This window comes from Pezoporus wallicus, unplaced genomic scaffold (genome assembly GCF_028554395.1).
Source record: "Pezoporus wallicus isolate ANWC-B61680 ecotype Strahan unplaced genomic scaffold, APGP_CSIRO_Pwel_v1 contig_7553, whole genome shotgun sequence".
In the NCBI taxonomy this organism is placed as follows: domain Eukaryota; kingdom Metazoa; phylum Chordata; class Aves; order Psittaciformes; family Psittacidae; genus Pezoporus; species Pezoporus wallicus.
Window position 1 is genome coordinate 318,160 of NW_026635101.1, and position 23,160 is coordinate 341,319.

The 23,160-nt window shown below is 43.7% G+C and overlaps 1 protein-coding gene across 16 annotated transcripts in view; it reads right to left on the reverse strand.

Moving 5' to 3' along the window:
* Positions 1–23,160, reverse strand: part of TTBK1 (tau tubulin kinase 1) — a 76,737-nt gene that overhangs the window by 34,994 nt on the left and 18,583 nt on the right. For 15 of the 16 annotated variants that reach the window (XM_057402744.1, XM_057402664.1, XM_057402637.1 and 12 more), the window contains 7 exons: positions 14,932–15,005; positions 14,298–14,438; positions 12,990–13,094; positions 3,416–3,481; positions 1,931–2,023; positions 1,383–1,508; positions 283–437 (listed from right to left, as the gene is read on the reverse strand). In XM_057402744.1, the coding sequence (XP_057258727.1) occupies positions 283–437; positions 1,383–1,508; positions 1,931–2,023; positions 3,416–3,481; positions 12,990–13,094; positions 14,298–14,438; positions 14,932–15,005 (760 nt within the window). Of the gene's footprint in view, positions 1–282; positions 438–1,382; positions 1,509–1,930; positions 2,024–3,415; positions 3,482–7,499; positions 7,569–12,989; positions 13,095–14,297; positions 14,439–14,931; positions 15,006–23,160 lie in introns of those variants that run through there. The other variant, XM_057402758.1, reaches the window with a different exon arrangement.

The following is a 23,160-nucleotide window of genomic DNA, read 5'->3' on the forward strand; positions in this document are numbered from 1 at the left end:
ATACAAGCATATGTCTGGCCAAAGACCTTCAGACATCCCTTAATGTGACTCCAACCAATACCCTCAACCCCAGTAGGAAACCTGTTTTCAGGACAGCAAGGGTCTGAAACTGGGTTCTACCACATACATGTCAGTATACATGAAGTCAAAACAACTAGTGGCTGCCACGCAGCTCAAACTTCCCAGGATCATAGAGGCCTTGAAACATTTCAAAAACCAAGCTGATACTGAGCTTATCATTGAGGATGTCAATAGTCTGACTTGTGCAACTGCAACACTCACCCAAACATGGCTGCTGTTTGCCTGGTGTTTTGCTGCGGTGGAGTAGAGGTGCTAGTGGACAACAAGACATCTGTACCAGCCTTCTCCCAGTCAAAGGCTTCATTTTCAGTGATACCTCTTTCTTTCATGCTGTTCTCGAAAACGGACATGATTAGCTGGAATAAATTTACAAAACAGACAATTTATGTGAAGCAGTTGAGGGTGGCTCTCAAAAAATCTGAAGTATGAGCATAAGGACCAGGTACAGCTTATAATCTCCATCTTGCCTATGGAAGGTACCAAGAAATGAAAGCAAATGTCATAAAGATGAGTGGAGGGCCATGAAGATGCTCTGAGGGCTGGAGCACTTCTGCTCTGGAGACAGGCTGAGAGAGCTGGGCTGGTTCAGCCTGCAGAAGAGAAGGCTCCAGGAACACCTTAGAGCAGCTTCCAGTGCCTAAAGGGGCCAACAAGAAATCTGGAGAGGGGTTTCTGACAAGGGCCTGTAGGGACAGGACAAGGGGGAATGACTTTAACCTGACAGAGGGGAGATTGAGATGAGACATTAGGAAGAAATTCTTCCCTGTGAGGGTGGTGAGGCCCTGGCACAGGGTGCCCAGAGAAGCTGTGGCTGCGCCATCCCCGGCAGTGTTCAAGGCCAGGTTGGACTGGGCATGGAGCAACCTGCTCTAGTGGAAGGCGTCCCTGCCTGTGGCAGGGGGTTGAAACTGGGTGAGTTTTAAGGTCCCTTCCAACACAAACCAGTCTGGGATTTATTGATTCTATGACCGTTGAGCTGGTCGCATAGGCTCTTTGCATTTGGCAAGCTGTGCTAAAATTCTGTTACATTTAGAGTATCTCAAGACTTTTGTGTTTTAATGAAAGTCAAAAGTACTCTGGTGCTTTCTGGTCTGGAGTATGGGATTATTCTGGACAGGCTGGTGGAAAGAGAAGAAAAAAACTTTTGAGCTGTTGAGGAACTATACTGTCCAATCTTTTGCTCCTGGTCCTAGGAAAGATATTCCTCAGACAGATATAAACACGTGCATGGAAACGTTAGAAAATCCAAATGCCAATCCACAGTGCCACATATCACAGTGGTAACAAACGAAAGTTCCTACCTGATAGTCTGGCTTGGTGAAGTAGTCTAGGCTTGCAATATGATCCAGAAAAAGGTGGAACTCTGAAGGCATGTGTTTTAGCAGCATTCGGTGTTCATACTTTTCTTTTATCATGCCAACCTGCTCCTGGAAAAAAGAAGATATCTCAGAGTCAAAATCTCTTCTATTGCTTCATATTCATACAGTCTTATCATTCCTGGAACACTGCCTGTTCTTAGGCTGAGCACTGTGTCTACACACCTCTCCTGTTTATTTGTCAGCCTTTCCACTTTTATCGTTTGCTTTTTGAGAACAGAGTCAAAGTTACCTGACCAAATGGGATTAACAACATGTGTAAGAAAGTACTTAGCTACTCCAAGTAAGACAAGCTCTACACTGTGCATCAGAACACACAAAAGCAGGTTAGCATCCTGCAGTGGTATCTGATGAAAAGCAGGCTCTGGCTTTCCTTTAGCAAAAAGCTGCACTTAGCTGCAAGAGGAATGATAAAGAGTCATGATAATAAACATGTAGCAGCCTATCATAAGCACAGAGGTGAGGTTTCCTACCTTATCTTTGATCTTCCTCCATGGAAGCTGACCAACTGCGAACTCCACCAACATGTAAAAGAGGGACCACAGATCATCATGTCTACCCATCTCCTGGAGAAGAGAGAGATGAAGACTGAGGAGCAAAGTTCCCTGCTGCTCAGGAGTCCGGTTGTGCTCGCCAGATGAGCTACCTCATTTTAAAAAGCAGGAAGAGAAGTCATACTTCCCATTCAGTGATTAAAAAAGCCAGATTAAAGACTAAAGATGCAAACCCAAGCATTTATTAAACTTGGCAATGTCAATAAAATCACCTGAATAACCTCATTTGTTTGTTGTGAAAAGTTTTTTATCTATGCAGCAAAGCCCAAGTTTTCCACAGGACTCTCCCTCACTGAGTGTACAACAGGGAATATTTATTAATGGGATGTGAAATAACCCAGATTAAGGAAAACAAACCCCAAACCAACAAAACCCCAAACTGTGTAGAAAGTCTTCAGCAAATGGGAAATTGAAACACAGGGATTAAGGCTGAAATCGTCAAAGTACATGAAGTGATTTTTGGTGCGCAACATCCTATGTCTAGAATGTGATTTCTCAGAATAGCATGCATTATACAGCCATTTTTGTGTCTAAATATACCTTCAGCTGATGCCAGCTACAGCTGCCACTATTCAGCTCTTCCAAAAATGGTACCTCAAGTTTCTCACTGTCTCTCAGGAAACAAAATGAATTCATGATGGCGTTCAACTGCCCTCCACACATCACACTTTCTATGTTCTGCAGCCAAGAACTTCTTTCCCTAAAAAAACTTGAAACCTTCTCCTGTATCACAGGTCATCCTATAGAGTCATCCCAAATGAGGCTGGAAACCTGAGGTAAGTCAGGAAGGCCGAGTTTCCATCTTGCAAGCACTTAGCTACAGAACCAGAGAACTTCCTGTTTATTGTCTACACAGAAATATAAACTGAACAAACAGGATGAGTAAGTGTTTTGAGAAGAATGTTGAATGAGACTTCTGGAAGTGTTTAGAATTAAACAGGCCAGACACTGGGTAAATAGTGGATATTTTCAGGGAAATATAAATCTAGCTTTCACTATGTGGCCCTTCACCTGATGGCATGATGTTAATGTTACGTATTCCAGGTGGAGAACGGATCTGGGGACCTGGCACCTGGTAATTCACAGCCAAGTTCTGCTAGAAACTAGCAGAAAGCAGCCGGGCACTTAACCTGGCTTCTGCTTTAGTGTGGTTTGTTTTTTTTTCCCCTTGAAGTGTCTGATAATGCAATTATTCAGGCTGCTATCTAGAGAGGATCCAATAACTGAATCGTAACGTTGATTTTACAGCCAACAGCCTTGACCACCTCATGGAAATCATCCGATATACTAAATTCTGTAAAAGGAACAAACCAGAACTCGCACCTCTTACTCCTCTGCTCCTGAAAACAGGTTTCTGAGGAGAAACAGCTTTGCTGTTAGCTCCTTATAACCCCAAATACTCACTCGGTTTTTGTGTGCGTTCACCGAGGCGTAGCGGACCGTTCCTCGAAAACCAGCGACGTTGCGGGGCTGAAGGAGACGAGAAACATCTCAGGGACAGAGCAGATTACTAACCCCCCTGTGCAGCTAATTCCTGAGAACTCCTCCTCTATACTGCTATTTCATATGCACCCAAGGAATAAAAAGCTCCTACTTGCCTCCATCTGCTCTAGCAGCCAGCATTCTCCAATTGTGCGTTTCTAGAAAGGCTGATTTTACAGAGAGGGCAAGGTGGTGACAGTGATAGATTAGAACAGTAAGAGCCTAGGCACAGAGCTAAGAACATGATCTGAGATTGTATTTTCCTTTTTAAATTCCAGATTAAGGGAAAAGCGGATAAAAGAAGTGCAAGTGCAAAACGGAGTTGGGAATAACATGAGCTGAGCAAAGTCTGAGGGCAGCCTGGTTGGGACAGGAACAAGGATCCCTACTCTGACACAGAGCCATAGGCATTTGATGGCACTGCTGTCAAGATCCTCTGTGAGACTCAAATCAAGAACCTCCAACTTTCAGAGTTCTTCCCTGTATATTCTAAACCAGGTATCTATTTTTGCTTTGTCTGACTCTCCTGTTCCTTCCATTCTCAGCTTGATATAGCAGCCTTGGGAAGAAGGCAGTGCTTCTGCGACTGTTCCTCTGTGCTGGAGGCTTTCTCTGTTCTGGGGGCTGAGTAACACTTCCAACTCTTTCCATTGCTGCTTCCACAAGAACATCATACCATATGAGTTCCTTTACTGAAGATGTCATTGTTCTGAAAAAAAATATGCTTTTTAAATAAAGACATCCACAAAATCCTTCCATCTTAGCTAAGAAGCACCAGCGTTAACAGCAGTGCTTTCAAAATTCATGTGGCAAAACTGGGGTCAGGCCCAGCCACCACTGGGCTAAGCATGGGCAAAGAACTAAAGGGACTCATAATAAAGATCCTACTCTAGCAAGAATCTGAGCACATTAGTAACTACCCTAACTAGGTAACTTGTCCCACTTGGGTCAGTTGGTCCATGTCTGTTCTTTTATCTGTGCCTATGCTTCCAGAACTAAGCCTAAAGCTCTGCAGTTTTATTCTAAGGCACCCTTCTATCAGTTTAAATACATACAATTCAGTCACTTCAGCTGCATACAGGCAAGTTGCTCTTTCAGTACTCTCAGAAAAAAGAAAATGGTTTTTAAGCAAGTTCACCATACCATGCTACTAGCACACTCCTGAATGGCGCATAATGCAGCTCTCTGTAGTGACTCCAAGCAAAAAAGAATTACATCTGTTTTACAGCTCCTTTATGCTAACCAAACACTCCATGAGGAGAACCCATATGCATACCCCATGCACTTAATGCAGCCTTTAATCTTGCAGTACTCCAGCTTGAACTATAAGCTACTTATTCAGCAGCAGGTAATAGTCAAGATATTCTATTCATGATCCATGAACCTCATCCCTCCTGGAGCACATATTTAGGATTCCTACTGACAAATGACTGTGATTTCACTGATGTGAGCTCCTGAAAAGCAGAATGCTGGCCAGTGGAGTACATCTGTTAGAGTCGGCATCACTGTAAATGTCCTCTACATATTCAAAAGCAAGAGGACATTCCTCTTTCCCATTACAAGCAGAAGACAGTGTGTTTGGATACTTTCCATGGGCCACGAGTGTATTATGAGCAATTCTAATATGTAACCCCTGACGCTTTCAGAACAAACATTGTTCAGTGTTTGCAGTCCATGGGAGTTTGCCTTTCATGTTCTTTCCCTATTTCAGGGTCTTCGGTTATCAGCTGTGTATATCCTGAGGCCAGTACCACATGTGCTGGTTTCAGCACGGTTGGCAATGTCTCTGAAAACCTTTTTAGATCAATACTCACTATTTCTGGCAGACAGGCTATCTCTACAGTCTTTAATTAGATCTATTCTGAAACCAACTCTAAGCAGCTTGCAAATGTATTCCCCTCCTCTTTTAGAAGCAAGCCAGAAGCCCAGCCATCTTTTAACTGAGCATGTCCCACAGCCAACACAGGACACTTCACCAAGCCAGTCCTGCAGCTGAGGATAAGGGGCTCTCCCCAGTCTTCTCTCGTAGGGTACCTCACTGCAGCTGAGCAAGACTATGCAATTTATCTGACAGGACGTTTAGAGCTTTCAATAAACCAGGCAGATGCTGTGTGAACAGCATCTTCTCATAAAGGTTTCACCTCTTTTAACCATATCTGACTGCCCAGGCAGTCACAAGGCAGTCAGTCATGCTTGCTGACTGTGTCACTGATCATGGCAATCAAATATTTCCATGGCTATGGAGATACTTTGTTTTCCATCCAAACAAACAGCTCCTGTCTGAGCTTCTATTGTAGGACATGATGCCTACCCAACTGTTATTGACTTCTTTTCTGAACTCATCAACATTAATTTTCCAGATGATTTCTTTACATGCTTCATTTCTTCCAGTTAATAAATTTCATGCCACCACTGCATTGTCCAGCAATGGAAAAAGAGCCTAGATAAAGCATCCTTGCTGTCCAGATCAGTCCACATTTGACACAGAACTGAAAGTGCAGAAGTTAGGAACTTCAGAGTATGGAATAATATTTAACCCAACCTATTTGAATCCCTCAGATTGTAAGAAAGTAATAAACTGAAATACAACTTAAAACCATACAGGATTTTTCTTTCATTTTTCCACATCAGTACTGCCATCAAAACCGGTACTTGGGGTAAAGTGCATCTAATCCTGCATTCAGATTGTGTGCAGCACAAAGCTAAAGTAATTTATTATACAGTGCTGTTAGGAAGATGATCAAGATATGAAGTATATTGCACTGTTAGAAGCTTGGTTTAAAATGAGTTTTAGCTTGGGAGAATGTGTTAGATCACTACCACAGAGCAAGAATTACACTCTGCGTTTCTTTTAGTACATTAGCAATAAACGCTACCTCACAGACAAAGGCAGAATTAGGTAATAAAATCCTATAGGAAGTAGATGCATTGTTCCAAACTGTGCCCTTTGGCACTCATCAGCTTTTCATCATTCTCCACTCATGATCATCTGTATTTTAAGTGTCAACCCTTACGATTCATGGGAAATGTCTTTCCAAGATATGCTCCCTTTATGCCAGGAGTGCTCATATTTCCTCATTAATCTGAATCTTTCCTCATCTCTCAGTGTTTCCTAGATTGGTATTTTGGATGTCCCAGTTTCCAGCTTAAAAACTTATGCTTGGATGTCAGTATTTTCCTCCTGCTGTTTCTTATGCCTGTGGTATTTATCCTCATGGAATGTATCTGCTGGTTCTCCCCCAACGTCTGGAAGCCTGAGGTACAAACACCCCATGAGATCCACCACCTTTGCCACTGGCAGGCCTGCTGTCATCTAAGGTTACTGACCCACCTCTCCAGGAAACAGGGAAAGGATTTCCAGCAGTAAGAAAATGAGAAGAGAGCGCAGATCGAAGAGAAGGTGGTAACGGGAGAGAGGAAATGCCACAGATCATGGTGAGCGTTTGGAGATACATCTTGGATTGAAATGACCCATTGGAAAAATTGTGATAAGAAGGAAAAGTGAAAGGAAGCTTTAACTGCACTAAGAGAAAGTCATCTCTGTGACTTCTAGCAATCTTCTGCTTCCACCAGGCTCATGGAGGAGACGCAGGGATATGCATTTCCACCTCTTCTGTGAAGGCAAATTCTGCACCTCTTAAATGCGTTTTACACTAATTTAAACAGCAGCACTTTTAGTATTTTATCCCAACGGGGAGTCAGAAAGGACTTAGAGGAAGCTGGAGCCAAAACTGTAAGAGGACAGAACTCCCCTCCCCTGGCCTCTGCAACAACAGAAGTGACAAAACCACAGTCCCTGGGCACCACCCAAATGCCTGCCAGCCCCTCAGGCAGCATCCCAAGTGTTCTATGCCTCTGCAGCACATTTAGGTGGCTGTCACGATCCTGCTGAAAGACAAACATATCATGAGGGGAAAAAAGAAAACCAGGTGTCATTCGGACTTTGGTATATAACAAAAGCACAAAACAAAATGAAAACCCAGAAGCATGGTGATGGCTCACTCACAACTCATAGCAGAGATGGTTACGAGCAGCGGATGGGAAGCCAACGCATCAAACACAGCCTCAAAAGAAGAGCCCAAAAGAACTGTAAAACAGAGAGAAACCCAAAGAAAAACATGATAAAAAACAACAAAATGAGAAAAAAATTAAACAGAAATGAATTAAAAAACGATTCAATATTGTATCCCTCCAGAAACCTGGGTCTCCTGTGTAGCTGTTGCCATCTCCCAGCATCCTCCCCAGGGCTGTTGGTCCATGCTGAATTTAGCTTCATCTAGATCCCAGGCTTTGGGTGAGCCTGTGGTGTGTGAGTGTTGTCAAGTGGTGAAAGGGGTCCCTCTAGAGACGATTTCCCCCTGCTCACAGATCACACCTAACAGTATAAAAACCCCAAGCTGAGAGGAGATGCATACATCCTAACCACACACCAGTTGTATGATCCTACTGTGATTTCCCTTCCTAAAGTTATCTGGGGGCAACAAGAAATCTGGAGACGGGCTTCTGACAAGGGCCTGTAGGGACAGGACAAGGGGGAATGGCTTTAACCTGACAGAGGGGAGATTGAGATGAGACATTAGGGAGAAATTCTTCCCTGTGAGGGTGCTGAGGCCCTGGCACAGGGTGCCCAGAGAAGCTGTGGCTGCCCCATCCCTGGCAGCGTTCAAGGCCACATTGGACAGGGCTTGGAGCAACCCGCTCTAGTGGAAGGTGTCCCTGCTGGTGGCAGGGGGTTGGAACTGGATGAACTTTAAGGTCCCTTCCAACCCAAACCAATCTGATTCTATGATTATATGGCAGTTTGAAAGAGAGCAGAATGAAAGTCAGTGCCGCTTTTAGGCCACATGAGCAGTCACTGTATCTTAAGATGTAAACTGCACAGTGTGAAAACATGAGGGCCACACTGATCAGAGGCAAGAGCTAGTATTATGTATTATACAGCCTTAAAACTCAATTCAGTAAACTGAGGAAAGATCTCAGCTGGGAGACACAGATACCAACAGAAACCAACCAATCTGGAGCAATCAGCTCAGTGGTGTTTCTTCTGAGTCTTACTATTCCTCTTCCCTAAAAATGAGCAAGTTCCAGGAACTCTGTAGATTTTGCACTGACTTCAGTTCTGAGACAGTCTCCTACTATTCTTTTCAAAGCAAAAGACCTGAAGGAGATGAGTTAAAATGACACCTTCCCTTCTTTACTTCAGGAGAATCAAAATTACCAATGGATTTTATCATCAGAAGAGACCAGGGTAATAATTTTGTGTTTCCAGACAGCAAACACGAACCACCTCATCATGCAATGCCTGCTCCAGAACCTGCACTGGAGATGAGGATGCCTTTCTCACATTAGAAACATGGCTAATAATGAGCATTTTTCCTTACTAAAAGGCTTATTCCAGCTGTAACCCTATTATTCAATTATTATCCAATTTTTAACAAGAGCATTTTGGCCGCAGAGCTGCACTTGTTTCTTACAGGCATGGTCCCACTGGGGAACATACAGTACTGAATGTCTCTACGGAAAGCATGGCGAATGCTGAATAAGGAAGAGAAGTTCCTCATGAGCTGTATCACAGAGCTGAGGGACCACTGAAATTGAAGTATTTTGGACTGTTGTAAAGTGTTAATCACATTTCTTTGGGGATTTACAGCTCATAATGCTTTCCCGGAGTCAGGTGAAGAAGATGACCCTTTTCTAGTAACAGCAAGACAAGAGAGAGTTGTGGCAATCACCAGGATGCAGCAGAGCTAAGTTCAAATCTCTCCACCCCTTGCACAGAAATGAAAACCACACCACCCTCCTTCTAGAGCACAACCTCACCCCTACACCACAAGGTGCTTTGAGATGCAAGTCTAAGAGCATCCCTGCTGGCACAGACCCCTTTTGCACAGAATAATTGAGTATTTATTCAAAAGAGAGAGAAACATAGGCACTCTGCAACCTGGCAGCAAATACACTTACCTGACTGAGGGGAGACCTAACCTGCAATCCAATTCAACATTCACTTGCCCAGCGGGTGAAGTCCCTGTTCCCTTACCACCAGACATAATAATAGTTTCCTGTTCCTTTGTCTGCAGTCCCATGGGAAAAATAATCAACGCTTCAAGTGCAACAGCACTGACCAGAAGGAATGATACATCCAGATAGATCCCCCCTGCAGCTTGGCAGCAAAAGCACTTGGAAATGGAAAATGCGTTCACAGTTCCCTGCAGGTATATATGGGATTTGAGCCTGAGATTTCCTTCTGTTTCCCTCACCCCTACAGCACAAGAGCTCTAATCAGAGACCTGCTACATAAAATCAAACCACCAACAACCTGATGTGGATGATCGGAGGTCACCCTCACTGAACCAGGGGAGGAAAAGTAGAGAAACAACTAGTTGTAACAAGATACAAGAGTCCCTGCTTGCTAAGAGATTTCAAAACCCATCAGCTAGCCTGCTTTACATACATTTAATGTCAACTGCACTGCCTTTCTGTAGTTGCAGTGTTTTAAACTGGAACATGAACTCCCTTCTCAAGTCCAAATTTGCTGCACCAACAATAAAAGTAACAGCAAGAACCTTTATGTAATTTCCACAATCTGTTTTATAACTGACCCATTCCCACAGAAATGGCATTTCTGTAAATATATTAAATGTGAGATATTTTTAAAGACAAAGGTCCATTTTGTTCCCTTTCCCCATCTCTGCTAAACCTATGTGACTGCTGTGTTTTCAGCCTTTTCTTCAATTACCTTTTAACTATATGAAGCCCAGGACAAAAATGATCTCTTCTTATGCAGAGTACTATAGCTCCACAGATCCATTTATATGACTGCAAAATGATCATCTCCAACATAACTTTACAGCTTTACATATATTTCAAGTACTAAGCAAGTGTAAAAGCTTCTGGGCTTCTATGTTTGAACATTTGGGTTCTTACGATACAGGAGTTCATATCCTTTATGTTATTTTACAGCTCGTTTTCCACTGGGGGGAAAACTACTTCGTAGAGAAACGTATCACATATCACACTCTCCTCTTCTAATACCTTGTTCACTGCAGCAAGGTTTATTTTTAACACAAGGCATATATTGTGGAAAAGAAATACCTTTTTCTCAGTTAGCTGACACATTTCTGCAGCCTTCATCACGCTCGTCTGAACAGGCTATGCCCTGTCCTGCCTACAGCATCTTCCTTCTGCTCCCTGACTCACAGAGCCGCCCTCACAGCTGAGCGGTGCCTTCAGCACAGCGCTGCAAAGTGCTGCACTGCAGTTGGAGCCACGAGGAGATCAAGAGCTGATCAATGGGCTGCAGCTGACTAAGCGAAAAAGATGCTGGCTGAGCAGAACAGCCCAGTGTCAGCTCCTGCAACAGGAGAGAGGCTCCAGGAAAAACATGGCTTCGCCTCTGTTTCCAAATAAATAATCAAGACCAAGCTGCTAAATGCTGGACCATTTTCAATTGCTATTTGTGGAGCCACAGGGAACATGTCTCTGAAAGCAGGGTGTCGCAGGCAGAGGGAAAGAATAAAGCTGTCTGTACTGCATGTTCAGGACACAACTGGCAGGCCTGAATAAAGACCGGTAATGATCAAGGAGTTATGGTCCCAAACCTGCCCTACATTACCATGGTCCAGGTGTTCCTGCCCATAGCAGGGGATTGGAACTGGATGAGCTTTAAAGTCCCTTCCAACCCAAACCAGTCTGGGATTCTATGGCTCTTCATGGATAAAGAAACTGAAAGAGAATGGAGACATAAGACTGCCTACTGGCTTGAAATACTCTTTGGTGAAATAAATGATAAAGTTCCTTAAATAATAATAATTAAAAAAATGAAACAAAGGAACTGAATTCAGTATTTTTTGTTATTTTTTTATTATTGCTCCCACCCCTCTGGGGATCCTTTTGTCTTTTTTCAAGACAAGATTATGTGTTACTAGTTCTTCCACAAGACTCATCTGTGGCAAGCAAGCAACCAGCATTAAGACCAACCTTCTCAGAGCCCTGCATCCTAACCAAACCCCACCTCACCCACACCAACCCAGGCAGGACACAGCCTGCAAGATACACAGAAGTCTTTTGCCCTGAAATACATCAAGGCTGGATGGAGTGCTTTTCCAAAACCAGGGCCTGGGAGTATTGTCTAAGGATGTAGCAAAATAAAAGCAAAGTAATTTTACTGGGAGAAAAGAAGAAAAAAAAGAGGATCCAAAAGAAGAGACATCTATAACAACTGGCTTCTTTCATTGTCAAGACAAAACACTGATCAAACAACAGGACTTGAAATACACATGTACTCATTGCTTCACTGAAGCAATGTAGAAACTTTGCAGAAACCCTGTTTCAACCCATAGTGGGCTAGAATTCTAACTGCAGAAAGAGGAAAGGAGTGGGGCTGCATTTTGCAAAGGGCAGTGTGGAGGAGGGTTATCCTTAAACTCAACAGCATGAACAAGGAAGACCGGTAGTACATGGTGTGTTTCTCCTTAAGATGTAAACACAAGCTTTGGAGCTGCTCCCATCTACAGCTAAAAGGAAAAGGCTTTTAATGTCCAACTGAAAAGATGGGGGGGGGGGAGATAAAAAGAAAAAAAGACACAGAACCTGTTCACTGATCTTTGCTTTCTTCCCCCTCCCCAGTCATATCCTGTGCTACAGAATCTCTGAATTTAGCTCTCACATTGTCCATGTTTTCCAGAACAACAGTTATCTTGCAGATGGAAAAGATGCGCAGACCCCAAAAGGTACAGGCTTAGGATGATAAACACAGAGATTGCCTTTAGCCCTCCCTGCTTGAGCTGCGTTCCAAAATCAATCTAGGAATGCTCTAAATGATACCTAGAGCACCTGAAGCTTAATGTATCCTTACGGGTGACCCCACATAACACAGTGCTGATAAAGATAACACCACATGTCATGTGCTGCAATTATGCCCTCTGCCCTTACCTCCCCTCCAAGCAGGCACACTGAAATCCGCCTGCTAAGAAATCTTGTCAGGGAGCAATGTACACAAAACCAAAGCCAGGGAAGGCTGGAAAAGCATTACAGGTTGCAGTTCACAGTGAGCTCAGCCTCAGAGACCAAGTCAGCCTCTAACTTCCAGCATTTTTATTTTGTCATAAAAAGCTTTAAGAACACACCAACCTTGTTCCCCAGATCACAAAGGACTCAACTAGAGCAGTCCTCTGGCAATACAAAAGTTACACGGCCAGCACTGGGCTCACCCTCTTTGCTTGGCCATTATGTACTCAAGAAGTATTGCAAGCCTGTGGAAAACATTATTATCTTATTTGAAAAGAAAAAAACAAAGCCAAATGCCTTGTAAGACAACACCAAGCATCCCCTTCTTAGATTCTCAACTCAGCTGAAGGTATGTGCTGCATCTCACCTTGCAGAAAATGCAGTCAAATAGAATGACTGAGCAGAACCACCACAAACCAAACACAATCCCAAAGCTTTCCACGCCTAAGCAGCTGCAGAAGTGGAAAAAAATTACTTCAAATGTACTTACTGGCCGGACTTCACCAGTGGTGTTGGTATACTGACGGGCCAGACCAAAGTCTAACATGTAGCACTTCCTGTACGTTGAAGGCAAGCGGCCCATGGCAAAATTGGACTAGATAAAGAAAGAAAACCAAATCAGTTTAATACCAGAAATCCGAGTAAGAGTGACCATTTAATAACAAAACTTTGTCACATAGCCCCACATGCCTCTGGTGGAAACACAAGTCAAAGAGAAGAATTTCAAGATGCATCTTAAACTCCTGATTAGCCAATCGCTGCCATGTTAAGAGGTTAACTTTGCAAACAAATGACTGTGGAGTTTCAAAGTAACTAAATTTCACATTAGCTTAACTAAATTTCAGCTGCTACAAGAAAAAGTGAGAGCTCCATCGCATGCATACCAGGCTGGAGTTACTGCAGACAAATACTTCTGATCATTCAGCTGCCAGCATGCTTTATGCTGCCATAACCCCCAGAATCTCCATCCACTATACTGCATTACCTCAACTGATCTAAATGTTCAGACAACTAAAAATCACTTGGTTTGGTTCTTAGTAAATAAACTAAGAAGCAAATAGAGCAGCTCTTTTTTAACTCCCCATCTTAAACATATCTTTTACCATAAAGGATTTGTGGGCAGTTACATTAATGACTGACTTTCACCTGAATCTGACCAGCCAAACCCATCTGATTTTAAAAGCAGCAAATGATTTTGCTGGAAGGAGGGTGGTCTTAGGGAACAACAAGTGTTGAAGTCAAATAGTGAAGAGCTGGAAGAAGACTGGCTCCTACAATGTGAGTTGGAATTACTGTGCCTCACCAAGGCAGATGCCCACCATCGTGGCTGTGTTTCTGACACTGGAACCTCTGCTCCAGTTTTTTTGGCAATTGCTCAGAAAAGATTAAGAGGATTATTTAGCTCAGTCAAATACATGAAACAGCATTTATTCAAGTGATGGGTCACAGAGCAAGACATCGTTTCTGAACCCCTTTTATAGGAATAAATGGTTGGACTCCAAATGATTGTTTGGAATTAGATTGCTTCGTTATGTGATCTTAACTGGTACAAGTATGACTGACAGCTACTAAGCCACCACGGAGCAGCCTCTGCCCATACTAACTAGTTTTCTATGCACTTAAAGGAATGACAATACTATATTACTAGTCTGTACTTGCAGAAAACAGCCAATGTGTCAGACAGTGTGAGTGTGTAAGAACTAAGTGCCTCCACTGAGATCTGCCCATACTCAGACTGCCTTTGGCTCAAGCAGAACAGACAGACACAAGCAAACCCCAAATTTCCAAACCAACATACAGGCTTGATGTCTCGATGCAGGAATCCCACAGAGTGAATGGCTTCTATTGATTCCAGAATCTGTTTGCCTAATCGCAGCGTGGTGCTCAGTGTGAAAGTCCCTCGAGGCTGACTCCTCCTGAGATCTGCCAGATTCCGGCCCTGAAACAATCAATAAAACACTTAAACCATCACACACAGCATTTCACAGCTCCAAGTTCTAACGTGCATCCCCCCCAAAAAGCAGAAACGCTCCTCAGACACTTTATGTCTGCTTTATTTCTTGTACAAGATCTTCCAATGCTTCATTTTAACTTTCAACTGCTGTGTTGACTCATAAAAAGATACCAGACCATTACACTGGGAAATCAGCTGACGTACTGTTTGGGAAACAGGCATGGCATGGACAGCACTGCCTCAAACTGTGTATTGTGAAATATCTTAGCACATCCTGACAAGTGGAGCTATCCCAAGGGAGGGTATCACAGCAACACCACCCCCCCCCCCCGCCCCAGTCTCACTGTCTCCCATTCCACCCACTTTCTCTGTACAACGAAGTCTCTACACCAGTGCTTGGCTGTCTGCTGTCACTGTGAATCCTTCACTGTGATGCCATCTCCATAGGATGGGGGCTGAGGGGAAGCCCAGAACTCACCTGAAGCTGCATGACCACGTAATTAAATTTTTCATTCCTTCCACAGCCAATAAATCTGCAAACATGATCTTTCCCTGAAAGGAAACAGAAACACACAAAATGGAAGATGTGGTCATGATTGTTAGAAAGGTGGTTTCTGATCAAGGGCTTGTAACTGCAAGAGGCATCAGGCAGGGAGTTCTGCAGAACAGACTGATTTTATTTCTACTTCCCAGTCTCGTAGCTCAGGAAAGTAACGCCACTGATCAAGAAAACCGTCTGTGAAATAGCCATGAGCGGAAATCTGTGTCAGGGATTCTCAAATCCTCAAACTGACAGAGGGCACAAGTGAGAGTGTGACGAAGTGCAGTTTATACCACCACTGCATGCAGGCAACACCGCCACAGCCACCACCATCCCTGTGTGGTAGCACTACTACATTTGCCTGCCAGTACTGCATACCCTGCAACAACTAAACTAAGCCTACATCAGCATGGACAAACCCCGATTTTAATAGTCAGAAGCATATGGAAAAGAAATATGCTTATGGAAAAAACCTCCATGGACCCATTAAAGCAATTTCATAATAAAAGGAGGAAATAAACCTGGGCAGTTGCATGTTGAGTTCTGGCATGGTGCTAGAGCTATGAATTACATCTAGTCGGGCAAAATCAAAACCAATCAGCCACCCCACAACACTCAGGTAGTGCTCCATGGTCATTCTCTGTGTTACAAAATGCAGGGGGAGCAGAGGCTGGGGTTTCAGATCCTGACCTGTAATGGAGTTGTGATGGTGTGGTTTCTGTATGCTGCACAAGTTCCTCTAACAGCAGACTGTTGATAACAGAGTAAAGGTTCATACACACCACAGTGGTGAACACTGCGGTTCCTGGTGGGGTTTCTAAGCAGGAAAGGGGGCGAGTATCATTGCAGAACTTTGCCCTGTATGTCTTTGCAGCACTTGAGCAATGGTGATTTTAATTAGTTTTCCAACCAAAGCTTATTGTTTGATACTTCCCAGTTTTACAATTAAAAAAGGAGGAACACAAAGATATACAGTAACGGCACTGCCTATAAGAGTCTGATCTATTCCTTGGAGCAGGAGGTTGTACTAGAGACATCCAGAGCTGCCACTCCCAGCCCAAATCATCCCCTCGATCTATCCATGTCAGGCACTCATTTTCTTCAAGGCCTGCCTCTCACGTCAGCAGTAGCCTCTGACCCCTCTAATCACAAACTCAGCTTATTTCTAGAATCAGTCAAAGTTCTTTTTTTCAGTTAATACAGGAAGTACCAAACCCAACAGAATACTGGTGGTCAAAAATAACCACCATGGCACAGCCGCCCAGCAGCTCAACCCTGAAGAAAGCTGCAGAGGAAAAGCCCAAGTCCATAGTGAGCACTTGGCACTGCCAGGGTCTCTGTAATATGCACAGTTGTGGACAACCAGCTACACTACTGCTTTCACCAGCATTTGGGAAGCTGTGTCTATTTTTCATACTCCTACATTAGAGATGCAATGTACATTATACAGCTATCCTCTTGCCTGTCCACATCAGAATCAGGTTTATCAGCTTATCACAGATACTGGACTCACTTCTTTACAAAGAGTCTAAAGAAATAGATGATCCATCAGGACTAGAAAATGAGATGAGAGTTATCATTATCCAACTTGCTTGGAAACAGTGTCTGTAGCTTGGCAAAGCTGACCTGCATACAGTTTTCTTTCCTTTGCAGTTAGTTTTACCTCTGGCCAGACAAACTAGCTGACTTCAGGGACTTGTCAACCCAGCTGGAGACAAGGAGTTTTGAACATGAAAGAAAACAAATTCTGTGCTGGAAGTAAAGGCTTAAATAACGACATTATCTGACAGTAGTTAACTAGTATTTAATCAACTGTGCTAGTGCTTCTGTAGTAAATGAATGGACTAAATAAATTAATGATCTAATGGGCATAACAACAAAAGACTGGTTGTCACCTTCTAATCAAACAGTAAAAGGTAAAGCTGCCTGGCCTTGCATGGCATGGTTCCTCATCTCCTTTCCCAAGCCCACTAAAATATTTAAGATGAGCAGCTGATAATAGATCCCACACAGGGCAAGGCAGAATACTGAAGGAGCAAAAATTCAACCCAACCTCGAAGAAAAGTGTGTTTTAAATCCTCACCTTTCCCTTGACATCACAGCTGACGCAGAAAACATGTGGCCCAAAATGACAGTTCATTTGATTCTTCCACATGGAAAAATGCAGAGCTAGGCAGAGCTGCATCAAGTGTCTGAATCTGCCATTCTGTGACAGCCTAAAAACCTGCCAAGGGTAAATGACCCTGCTTTCCAGATAGTTACATCAAGCAGCAAAATACAAGAGACACATAAAACACGTCTACAAAAGTAACAAATTGAACCATAGAGAGTTAAGGCACCACTTGAACGTGAAAAACTCACATAAGCAAAAAGAAGAGACTAGGACTGGCAAATGAGAAAAAAAAAACCAAGCAAGATCCCTTTTCTTCCCTTATTTTGACAGGAAATCCTTCCCTTTCCAACCCCCGGCAGTAAAGGAGACCAAGCAACACAGCCCTACCTCCCTATCTGCTGTAATAAAGTCAGGTACTCAAACCCCAACAGTGCCTGTGACCAGGCTGCATCTTGCACAGCTACTCAATATGCAGAAGATCTCTGCACTGCAGAATAAAATTAATCAGAGTCCTACGCAATGAGATTGGTTCCGCTGAAAAGCCGCCTTGACAGAGCGAGTGACACGCTACGGAGAGCCAAGGAGCGTCCGGCTGTGAGTGAGGTCAAAGGCAGGCACACGGGGCCTCACACCAGGGCAAAACTGCCACCACAGTGACACAGAGCAGTGCCCAGCACCAAACTAACCTGCCCTTTTCATCTGACTGTTCCAAGGAGAATCCCAGCCAAGGAAACTGAATGCTGCGGCCACATCTGTATTCTGGGGAGCCTGCGGACCAGAAGGCATCTGGACTGTACGACTCATATGAGAGCTTTTTGCACTATCCAGGTCTCATAAGCCTTCAGAGTGCTCTGAGAGAGAACCCTCAAGGACAGGGAAAATATTTCTGAATTCAAGCATTTGCTGCTGGGCATCACACAGCCCCAGGTGAGCACCTAGAGCAGACACAGTACCTGGTTTCACATGTGCAGATGGTTTCCACATCCCTCTCTGCAGCAGCCCATAAAGGTGGAGCAAAGGTGGAGCAAATAACCCACCGGATTTAATCAGGGATACTGGATTACTATTTGTACAACTAAGGCTGCCACTGGAAAGGCAAACTGATGCTGAGACAGCCCATGCCAAAGACCTCAAAAGCTGTGGCAGAGCTGTTCTAACAGAGCCATTGTGTTTTGGTTAAACTCAAAGACCTCGGAAGTGGGAAACAGAGTCTGGACAGTATTTCACTGATGCTCCTTTGCCTCCTGAATGTTTCTCCACAGCAAATCCAAGGTGGGGGACAAAAAGTCACATAGAAAGCAGGCAGGTTTCCATCTGTCTGTATTCCAAAGGGTTAGACAAGTATTGAAGATAAAGAAAACATCTGTGCTTCTAGAGGTGACAGGACTCTTCCATGTGTTCAGTGACAGCAAACCATCCCATTCTTTTCTCCCCATGATTCCAAAGAATGGGAGACCCAGACTCCTGGTTTATAATGGCAGTAAGTTTTTAAAGCAAGCCTCCATACTGCTGTACATCACTGCAATTACCATGTGCTGTTCACCGAGTGCCTTTGGGTCATGTTAACTTTCCTCAGCAAACAGACCCAGGAGCTCAGCTCCACATACACACCAAAGAGTCCCCAAACCCTAAAGGAGACAGTCCAAATTAACAACTGGCCCCTTAGACAAGAGAAACCAGATTAAAGCTAACCCAAAGCAAAATCCCCCCAAACACATGTTGTTTATAGAGTAAAATCCCCAAGCTATATATGCTAGAGATGCAGTGGTCTGAGCAAGTGCTTCTATCCACTTATCTGCTGGTACTACACTGCTCACTAATGTAGACAGAGCTTAAAAGGGTCAAGCAGATAAAACCTTGCAAAGGCCCTTCTTGCTCTCTGGATAAACTGCTAATTCACTCAGCCATGCAGATCTTATTTCCACTTGCTCTTTAACACGTGGCCAAAAGGCTTGTCTACACAGCAAAACACTTGCAGATACAACTAAAGCAGCCACCTTCTCTGCTGGATCCCTGCTGTATCTGCAAGTATTTTGCCAATGCAGCTTAGCTTGGTTTCAAAATGCCTGACTGCAAAGTAGAAAAGCCCAGTAGGTTAAGATGATGTGCAAATGGTACAATCATACACAATTATCTCACTTCAAGATAATTTTACAGTAGTGATTAAGGTAATAAAGTGAGGGCTTGGCACTAAAATAGTATTCTTCTGACAGAGGAGCTGTATTCATGCAGAATTTCCCTGGGCAGATGTGCCAAACTATCCCTGAAATGCTTTCTGAATTTGTTATTTGTCCCTAGTAGGGTAATTCTCTATTAGCTGTCTACATGGTAATGTTTCTTACCATCTTTTTTTATAGTGTTACTTAGATTTATTACCCTTATACTTGCCAACCACATACACACATTTCTTCTCCCTGTATGCTATGAATTTTTCATTCATCATTTCCATATTACTTGTTACTTATGGAAAATTTTAGAGATAAATATATATTACTATATATTACTGCAGCAGAGTCTACTCTCTGATGTGGTTCCTTGGACTCTCCATGACACCCAGCAGCTCAGACTGCACAGCAGCCTTCTTCAAGGAAGGGAAAGTTCCTGACCCTACAGGTAAGGTTAGTCCTGCTTACTCCTTCATCCATGGAAGGGACAGATAAGCCAGAGATAAGCAAGCCTGAAAGAAGTGGTGAGCAACTCCAGTAGTCAGGACAAAAGAGCTGCTCAGGCTGGTATTGATAAACAGCAGAGAATTTCACCTACAGCAGACAGTAGGTAAACCCATGGTGGATCTGAAGTAAAAAGAGTTCTAAGGTCATAATCTATAGTGGCCACTGGTTCTACAAGGTGGGGTTGCCTGCGTGCACCAAAGGGTGAGGATCTGGAAATACAGACTTGCTTTCAGATGGTGACTCCTCATGCAAGAGACCTTATGCATCACGAAGGACCCAATGAAGGATGCCATCTACAATGATGACATGGGTAAAACCAGGCACTGTTGAGGCTGCAGGCCTCCTGACCATCAAAGACAATAACACACAATGTGATACTAAGGTCAACATTCCTAATGGTACCAAAAAGAGAATGCGATTTCACTGTTCCCCAAGCAAGATAACCAACGCACACTGAGAAAATGGCTTTGGTTCAACAGTGCCAAGGACTAAAATAGTCCACAGAAGGCAAAAAAAGGACAGAAATCTGGTAGAAACTTTTTGGGTAAATGTGTAACAACAGGCAGACCGAGAGCTTCAGCTTGTCACCTTCTTGAACAAGAAACTCTAAGCTGACTTCTCCATCACGTTTCACCCAAAGCCTAAAAGGGCACCATTGCTGGTGTTTCCCAGCCCCAAGACAGTATAAAGGTTTGGAAGGTTGGTCAGAAGATGATCTACGATCCTTTGAAGTAACTATACAAGTCAGAAAGAACTCTGCCTTTGGCAAAGGCATTAATATCCAAACAAAGAAAAAGCACTATGCAGCTAAAACAATCAAACCAAGTAAGAGCAGAACAGAACAGCTCTGCAGGGCAGCTGAGGGACACTGAAGTGGCAGTGATCTTGCACACACCAAGCACAAATATCACAGAACCATTGATGTTGGAAGGGACCTCTTTAGATCATCTAGTCCACACACCCCCACTTCAAGCACAGACAGCACAGAGGGTTTTCCAGGTCAGCATCCAGTTGGGTTTTGAAGATCTCCAAGGATGGAGACTACCCAACCTCTCTCAGCAACTTGTGCCAGCGCTGGACCACCCTCACAGTGGAAAACTCCACACAGTGGTTATTAGAAGGTACAGAGAATCTCTAGAAGAATCATTAACTGATTAGTTCCCCAGTTGTTCTGCATGGACTATGATTCAATCTGGTACTCTATGATTCTGTGACGGCCAGCTCAGAAAGGACACTGTGAGAGACCTGCGGCTGTGTTCATTATGTGACTATTCCAGGAAGTGTCCTAGAAAGTCTCACTGTTGGCAACAGCCTGCAGTCCAAACCAATAAAGAACTACTGCACTGAGAGATCAGGCTGCACCCAAATCAGGTCCTGATGCAGGTCTGCAATATGGGCTAATGGTCAGCCTGCTTTATCTCAAACTCTGTGAAGCTCTAGCAACTTGCAAGATCCTGATCACAAGCTCTGAGAAGCAGTAGCTCGTGAGTCCTTTAATGTTGGTGTGGCATCTAAATAGAAAACAATGCAGCTGTACTATTTAAGAGGACTGCAATGTTCAATTCAAACATAAAAGTAGAGAGGAATTTTAGACAACACTGTTCCATTGTTTTTCACCCGGAAAACATGAACCAAACACATAACCTATGGTAACACCAACCTCCTCCATCCAGCTGTTTGTAAAGTCAGTCTCTCCCTTTCTGGAATGTTTTTTACCTCTTTGCATCAGCTCACTGTGAAAACATACACAATACATGATTCCCAACTCTCTTAACCCAATTTCTTATTTTAACTCCAGCGTTTATTTCAGGAAGGCATTTGGGGATTAACCTTGAACCAAAAAAGCTGAATTCTTCGCAGAACAGCTTGATTTGTAAAAACATGGCTGAAGTAATCTGTTGTTCTCAGATGCAGTATAGTTGATGCAGAGCCAATTCTGCTGCTTCTGTCTTTCCTGTCCCTTAATATTTGCTAACTGCTTTGCCAAGGGACTTCACTATTGCCACACGCCACTGCTCCCTCTCCCCAGTGCCCAGGATCACACAGTGTACACTGGTGGGTGTTTTCTGAAGCATTTGATATTCTCAGTTTTTCAGACATAAACACTGATGGCAAAACATGCGTATTAGTCAACTCATCATGCATTTTCTGATGCTAGTTCATAGAATCCCAGACTGGTTTAGGTTAGAAGGGACTCTGAAGCTCATCCAGTTCCAACCCCCTGCCACAGGCAGGGACACCTTCCACTAGACCAGCTTGCTCCAAGCCCCATCCAGCCTGGCCTTGAACACTGCCAAGGATGGGGCATCACAGCTCTGATTTGGTGACATGCTGTTCAAGCATTGCCTGCTGCAGGTGTACCACACAGTGACACCAGCCAGCATGGCAGCATTGACTCTTGGTGTTCTAATGATCTGCTGTTTTACCCAGTCACACCCTCACTCAATTCAGAGCATTTCCAAGTGCACAACCAAACTCAAAAGTCAAAATCTCTGCCTTGCCACCTTCTCTGCTGTTCTGAGAGCTCTGTGTCTCCAGGCCTGTCACAGATCAAGCTGCCTCCTAATGATATGGGTTGATTTCTCCTTTGTTTCAATTCTCTTTACCAGCTCAGCTGCATTTATTACAATCCAGTGTATTCAGAAAGGCCTTACCAGTCCTCCTCTTAGCAGGGCTGAACTGTGGGAAGTCATCTGACCTTCAAGAATAATTCACTGACTCTTAGCTAGAGGCAATCTGCCACAACCATTGAGTAACCCGTTTCACAAGACCTGAAACAATCTCACCCTCTAATTCAACCAGATCCCTGGGGGTTTCATACAAGGGCAGAAGTATAGAAACGGACACAGGTCCACAGCACTATCTCTAAAGGATAAGCCCTGGTGATAAGGATAATAATGCATGGGAAGGTGTTTCCTCATCCAAAACAGGAAGCCTGCAAAAAAGGAACATCCCTTCAAAGGCATATACTAGAATATGTAACTATACCTGTCAAGAGCTGCCCTTGCCATCACAAGGAAATCCATGCAAAATGCGCTTTAGCAAAGATCAGTTCTCTGTTCCTCAAAGATGGATTTGGGAATTCCTGGTTTACATCCTCCTCTAGTGATCAGTTTTTAGTAAAAGCCCCCTCAACGTTCCTTCAGCCAGGAACAACTGCAGCAAGACCTGCTGTACCCTTTGGCGTTAAACTGTAGCTCATGAGCATTGCAAATGCCTTAAGGATAGTGGCTGGCTTCCTTCACACTGTTCTACCAGCTCGCTGAGAGTAACTGTGTGAAGACTTTAAAGGTCTGCATAGGAAGTTTCAACTTTTAGCCTTATTTATGGTTTCATCCAAGCAAACAGCATCTGGCATAAAGCAAGTCTCCCTTCAGTGTG